Source organism: Myotis brandtii, unplaced genomic scaffold, assembly GCF_000412655.1.
Source record: "Myotis brandtii unplaced genomic scaffold, ASM41265v1 scaffold143, whole genome shotgun sequence".
Lineage (NCBI taxonomy): Eukaryota > Metazoa > Chordata > Mammalia > Chiroptera > Vespertilionidae > Myotis > Myotis brandtii.
In genome coordinates, this window is record NW_005355115.1 from 3,299,992 (window position 1) to 3,306,920 (window position 6,929).

At 56.5% G+C, this 6,929-nt stretch overlaps 1 protein-coding gene across 2 annotated transcripts in view; it reads right to left on the reverse strand.

Annotated features, from left to right (window-relative positions):
• The window catches only part of TMEM63B (transmembrane protein 63B), a 23,980-nt gene that overhangs the window by 4,695 nt on the left and 12,356 nt on the right, over window positions 1-6,929 (reverse strand). For both annotated transcript variants that reach the window (XM_005860963.2, XM_005860962.2), the window contains 8 exons: window positions 3,732-3,812; window positions 3,121-3,244; window positions 2,384-2,517; window positions 2,105-2,242; window positions 1,819-1,972; window positions 824-930; window positions 502-588; window positions 245-310 (listed from right to left, as the gene is read on the reverse strand). In XM_005860963.2, coding sequence (XP_005861025.1) covers window positions 245-310; window positions 502-588; window positions 824-930; window positions 1,819-1,972; window positions 2,105-2,242; window positions 2,384-2,517; window positions 3,121-3,244; window positions 3,732-3,812 — 891 coding nt within the window. The remainder of the gene's footprint in view (window positions 1-244; window positions 311-501; window positions 589-823; window positions 931-1,818; window positions 1,973-2,104; window positions 2,243-2,383; window positions 2,518-3,120; window positions 3,245-3,731; window positions 3,813-6,929) is intronic.

The window sequence follows — 6,929 nt, forward strand, 5'->3', positions numbered from 1 at the left end:
TACCGTGTGGCCTTAAATACACCTTGAGGGTGACCTTGGAGTGAGCCCCAACACAACCCCAGGGACAACTCCCAGGCATCGCCTGAGACACGTGAGGGTCCTCTGGGATGATCCCGGCAGCCTGTGATGTCAGCCCCACTTCCTCCCAACCGCAGGGGTAGGGAGCGTTCCTGTACCCTCCCAGGGGAAGGAGGGGTCTCCCAGTCATTCCCATTCTTCTTCCCTGGGGGCCCCGGTCACTCACTCAAACCGAATAGCTGCCTCAGCCAAGAATTTCTTGTCAAAGAGCCAGCGGAAGAAGAGGTCCAGGCTGGAGAGGAGGAGAGGTGTGGTGGGGGGCTGGAGTAGGGATGGGGAGTCCCAGCCAGGAGCCTCTGAGGATGCCCCTAGACACGGGGTCCCTCGCTTGGGAGGGGAGGTGGGAGCCTGAACTGCTCCCTCTCCCCATCCTGCGACCCCCCCCCCGCCCCCCACAGCTCCCGTCCCTTCCTGCGGACCCACCTGCTCAGTCCCAGCGAGGGCAGGAGCAGCACCATGAAGATGAGGAAGGTGTAGCACTTGTGCATGGTGGTCCTGTTCTCCCCGGAGCTGAGGCCGGGGGCAGAGGGGCCGAGGTCAGGCGGGCCAGTCCCCATGCTGCTCCCCCAGCCAACACAGTGTCCCAGGAGGGACCCCTGGGAAGAGGGGGCTTCCCACGGTGAGGATGCTGGCACCATCCCTTCCCTGCCAGCTCTGGGACCCCGGGGGCAGGGAGCCTAAATGGCAAAGGGCTGTCCAGTGGCACGGGTGTGCCTCTAGGGGTCAGTATATGGAGGGGTCTCACCGTGTCCAGTGGGCTTCGAAGAAGGCAGAGTAGTAGACGATGGTGGGGAGCAGGGCTGAGAAGCACCACAGCAGCAGGGTGGGGAAGAACTGGGTGATGATGGGGTTCTGCAGTGGTACATGGGGGGCGGGGAGTCAGGTGAGGGAAGTCTAGTGGGTCCGGCTTGCTTTGCTTACCTGCCCCCGCCCCCACTGAGCCCTGGGCCCCACATCAGAAGTCCAGAACACCTGGAGGCCAAGGGTTGAGGGTTGGGGCCAGGGCCATATGCACAACCCCAGGGTGAAATATATTAGTATTTGCTGAGTTCGTACTACGTGCCAAGCACTGATCCTGTACTTTACATGTATTCCTCGTAACACTATTACTCCGTTTTACAGATGAGCAAACTGAGGCAAAGCCCCCACACGGTTCAATAGCTAATCCAGCTAGTAAGTAGAGGGGTGGGGATTTGAACCCAGGCAGCCTGGCTCTTATCTACTGTGCTATTATCGCTCAGAGATTTCCAAACTATCCTCCTCTGAATGATGTGGCAGGAGGGGGGAGGGGAGACCAGGTGGAGTGTCCCCCACTCTATTGTCATCTGAGGAGCCTTGATTTTCCATATTGGGTTTCATGTAAGATTCCTTCTGATAAAAGCTCCAAGTCGGGAAGCCAACGACCTAGTCTGAACCTTCTATTCTACTGTTGGGGAGAACAAGGGATGAGGGGCAGGACTTATCCAAGGTCACATGGTCAGTTAGGACGGGGCCTGGGCTCCCTTTCTCCCCGGGTGTCTCTCTGTGTGTGCACATGCAAGGTGGGCTCCCCTGGGGGAAGGTGGCGAGGAACCCAGGGGAGCACACAGTGGGATTTGCAGCCCACGGTCACGGGGGAACTTGTTGGTGGGTGGGGCTGGGCAGGAGGCATTCTGGTTCCCGCCCCTTCCCAGGAGGGATTCAGAGCCTCATTTCTGTGTCTTGAGACACACAGTGGAGGGGTGGGGTACGTGGCCTCACATTGAGGTACTCCACGGGCTTGGTGACGTTGAACTTGTCCATGGTGGTGATGATGATGGCCGGGGTGGTGAGGAAGAAGAGGAGGATGAAGAGGATGACATTGATGACCAGGCAGCGCAGCCACCAGATGAAGCCGCGGATGGAGAGGTGCTCCCTGGGAAGGAAGGGGAAGCAGTCACTCCAGGGACCAGATGCCTGGTGGTCCCCAGGGACACCTAGCTCTCCCTCCCCTCCCCTCTGCCCACTGGAGCCCACCCAGGTCCCATGAAGCTTGCCCTCTGCTCACCAATAGATGTTCTGGGGGTCAGGGGCGTAGGTCACGGTCCAGTTGGAGATGTGCAAGGACTCGCTGCAGGACGAGGAGCGTGGCTCCCCGCGGCAGGTGCAGCCCTGGCATTTACACACGTTGAAATCCTTCAGGATACTGTGGGGATGGACACCAGTTACCGGGGCACCAGCCGGTGGGGACCCCACTGCCGACAGCTGATGAGCCCAGGGACCTGGGAGTCCCTGCTGATCACCGGGGGCCTCGGGCTGGGGGAGGGCAGGCTGGGAGGAGGCTCACATGGCGGTGATGGTCTCATTGTGGAAGGTGACGAAGGCCATGCCAAGAGGCTTCTCGTTCACCTTCTCCCTCTCCCGCTGGTAGTCCTCCTTCAGCTTCTGCTCCAGCTTCGTGTAGTACTCGATGGCCTCCACCTGCCAGGGAGGGTGAGGCAGATCTGGGCAGAGAGCCCACAGCACCAGCCGGCACTGACCTACAGCTTCCTACAGGCCAGGCGCTGCTTTGAGCTCTGTCCGTCTCTCACAATCCTATGAGGTAGGTACACTTAGCCCCATCTTACAGATGAGGAAACCAAGGCACAGAGCAGTCAAGAAACTTGCCTAGAAGCCACTGAGCCAGTAAATACAGCACAACACTGTCCTCTCGGCTCACCTCTTCTGATTCAGGGCTTGAACATTTGGTCACTGTAGGGACAGGGGGCAACCCAACCGTGGGGATGGGGCTGCAAGGACTGGAGGAACAGGCGGAGGGCCGCTGAGAGAGGGGCTGCGCCCTGCCCTGGCCTGGCTCCAGCCCGGCCTGGCCTCCTCTGGGAGTCTGTTTACCTTTGGGCGTTAAGTGCAGGGCCCGCTGATGTGTGCGTTCCTAGGGTTGTGGGACGTGCATCGCAGGGAGCATCCATCTCTGCTGTGACCTGTCCCCCCAGGACCTTCCGACTCCTCCCCATGCCACCTGCAGCTTTGGGGCCCCAGTGTGAGCCCAGGCCAGGCACGCCCCTTGGCCAGCCCACCTCATACCTGCTCACAGCCTCGCACCACACAGCAGCAGAGGTGGCCACAGGGCTTGGGGTTGATCATGGTGGGGACGTTATCTTTGCTCTGGAGGTTTGTGAAGTACAGCTTTCCCCGCTCAGCCTTCTTCCTGTGGAACCCAGGTGCCCAGTCACAGCCTGCCTGGCTGGGGCAGGGCTGGGGCTGGGAGGACGGGTAGGGGGCCCAGATCAGGAATCATCTAGTCCACTCCCCAAGGACGGGGCTATCTTGCTCTTGGGTTTGTTTAGGATGCATGGTTCAAACATGTCCCCATCCCAGGGTCTGCCTACCCATCCCTTGAAGGCCAGAAATTCTCCCTATAGTCTGGCCCCAATTCCTGACACTGTAGTGAAAGAAGGGTCTGTCCTCAGAGGGGGTGGGGATGAGGAGCCCCTTCCTTTTGCAACCAGCTCTGACCTCTAGGCCTGGCTCTCTCCAGAGCTGAACTGATAAGCACTCCAGGGGCTGAATTAACATCAAATGCCCCGGGAAACACCTGGCAGGGGAGCCAGGCTCCTCTGTGGATCCAAGACACCCTCCCCCACGGGCAGCAGGCCCTCGGGTGTCCCTCCCCACTCCAGTCCCGGGCCCATTACCTCTCTGCATCGAGGAACATGAGGCGAGCCACGTTGTAACACGGGCGGGCTTCCAGGACCGTGCAGTTGGGGTAGGCCTCCCTGAAATATAGTCCGCCATCATCTTCAGCCGGGACCCTGCCCACACGCCCCCAACTTGCATGCAGGACCCCATCACCTTCAAGACACACATCCCCAATTCAAGCAACCTCTTTCCTAGTCTACACAAATGAGAGTTCTCCGAGAATAAAACTTTGAAATGCCTCCTCATGCGGATCTGAGTCGGGGGAGTGTGCACAGAGGTGTGGGGACTGTGCGAGCGCGTGTGAGCCGCCACGACTGTGGTCTGACTCTTGTCCAAGGCTGTGAACTTTACGTCGAGAGACTGTTTCTCCTCATGGGTGGTTCCCTTTACCCTGTCCCCAGAACGTCTGGGTACAGTTCAACATTTAGCCTTGACCATGGACTGACCCCAACCAACCCCCAGCCCAGGCGACAGAATGATCTCTGCCCCAAGCCCAACCAGAGATTGATCCTGAACCCTGACCTAAGATTGACCTCTAACCCTGGACATAGATGGATCCTTTGCTCTGACCCTAACTGGTCCGTAACCTAGACCCAAGAATGACCCTCTAACCCTGACCCTAGATTGACCCCAACCTTGACTTGAGACTGACCACAGACTGTTCTTGGCTCTCAGTACCTGGTACCTGGCAGGGCCCAAGGGGTACCTGCTGACTGGTCTTAATCCCTAATCTGGACTGAGCCCCATGAAACATTGTTATGAAGGACCAGTAAGTATTACAGATGCATGAGACACGGTTCTGAAGCAACCAGATGGACCACACACACACACGAGAGTCTGGAAACTGAAATCTGGGGTGGGGTTCTTGAAAAGCACTTCCCGGACCTTTCCCCTGACAATGTTGTTTTCAAACCATCTTAGGGTTCCTCTTTGGAAGGGCCTTGCCCCTGTGGCAGGGCGAGCCCTCGTTCTCACCAGACTAATCTCTAATCCCTTAATCCCCGCCACACAGGCTCCCTGATTTTGCACACAGGATATTCCCTAACTCTGCTGGGCCAGTCCTCCAATCCAGACAGACCCCAGGCCTGGACGACAAGCCCTGCCTAATACTGTCCACTGGCCCAGGGGCTCCACGAGGACAGGCAGCCTGTGTATTACCACATACCCATGCCTGAGCCAATAGCTCGCACACAGTAGGTGCCCGATGAACATGTGCTGAAGCCTGGATCAATGAAATGGCTACGCCATAATATTCACCCCATGTATCCCCCAAACTCCAGTTAGGACCACCCCTGCTTTATAGGCTAACCACCCATTTTAATCAAAGGCTATTTCCTAAACAGAACCACAGCCCGACCCTTAACACAGACGACTTGGATCATGAGCTCCCCACAGACAGCCACCATGTCTGGATCTTTGTCTTCCCGGTATGATGCACACAGTAGGTGCACAACAAATGTGTGTGGAATGAATGGATGCTTGGCTGTGGGGTTCACTCCCTCACTGCATGCAGGTCTCTGCTCAAATGTTCCCCTGTCAGAGTCCCCCCACTCATCCCATCCGAACGCCCTTCCTGACTCCTTTACTCTGCCCCTCTTCCAGCTTTGGTTTTCTTCCTCTTTTTAAAATATATTTTTATTGATTTCAGAAAGGAAGGGAGAGGGAGAGAGAGAGAGAGACATCAATGATGAGAGGGAATCATCAATCCGCTGCCTCCCGCAGTGGGGATGGAGCCCACAACCCGGGCATGTGCCCTGACTGGGAAATGAACCGTGACCTCCTGATTCATAGGTTGACGCTCAACCACTGAGCCACGCCAGCCAGGCTGTTTCCTTCTTAGCACCTACCCCTACTTGACACAGTGTCTATTACCAGTTCATTTGCTTACTGTCCTCCTCAGCCCCCTAGAATGTAAGCAGGTGAAGGTGGGGACTTTTTCTTTTCTGTTTATTGTTATTTCCCTAGTTCCTACTTCAATGAAGCCACAGGGCAGCTCAAGAGATACTTGTTATTAAAGGACTCATCAGTACAAGCTGACAGCTGATTCCAATTGGACGGTAATATTAAGATGTCACCTAATTCTGAGCATACGCTGCCCTTAATCCTGACCCAGACTGCCCCCTAATGCTGATCACGGCTTGAACGCCAGATAGGACCCAAATTGTTCTCTCATACTGACCAAGTTTGATTTAATGTTGACTGCTGTGAGGGCGGGCCTGTTTCTCATTTACTTATGCCTGGGGTATAGGAGGTGACTAATAGATGCCTATTGAATGAATGAGTGTTTATCTACCCATGCTGATCACAACACAGTCATTTTCCCATAACACAGAGGGAGGAACCTGACCCTGACCAGACTCACTCTCAATGCTGTCCTGACCCGGAACAGCGCCTGACTTCTGATCCCGGCCAACTGACAGTGAGTCCAGACCTCACCAAATTCCGATCCTGACACAGATAGCCCTGATTCAGACCATCAGTGCCCCTTATCAACTCCTAATTCTGACCATAGACTGACCCCAGGCCATGCTGTGATCAGGCCCTGGACTGGCTCCTAAAGCTGACCTCCATACTGCGAACCCCCAAGAGTTCGACGATCCTTTTTTCACACGTATAGTCCCGAGGCCCACCACACTGACTTGTGCCTGAGCACCTGAGGAAGTTTGCTGAGGGGCCAGATGAATGATGCTAGGATCCCTGATCCTGCACACAGACCGTCTGGCACCTGGGGCTCCTGGAGGTGTACATGCCCCTCCCGGCTGAGACAGCCTTCCAGAGCTGGGAAGAGCCTCAGAGAGCACACAGCCAGGTGCTCCTGGGCTCCACGATGAAGCTTCTCCCCTCCAGGCTACACACAAACTCCAGACTTTATGAAAAAGCTACATATCACGGACCCTCGGGCAACAACCCACGATCCAGCTCATGTTGGAAAATGGCGGGGGATGGAGGGGTCGAGGGTGGTTGTGTGGCACAGACTGGACTTACTCTCAAGTATTTCAAGTATTTCTCTTGTGTTCCTAGAGGTGCTGATCACCCAGCCCAAGTGTTAGGCCTCCCTAGAGCCAGAGAATTCTTTAGTCCAACCTCCACTCTCATGCGGCCCAGGCCGCGGAGAGAGAGGAGTGGGAGGCGCGTGAGGAGGGTCTTGGGAGTTGAAAGGCAAAGAAGGGTCTGCAGGGCCTGGGGCTGGGGGG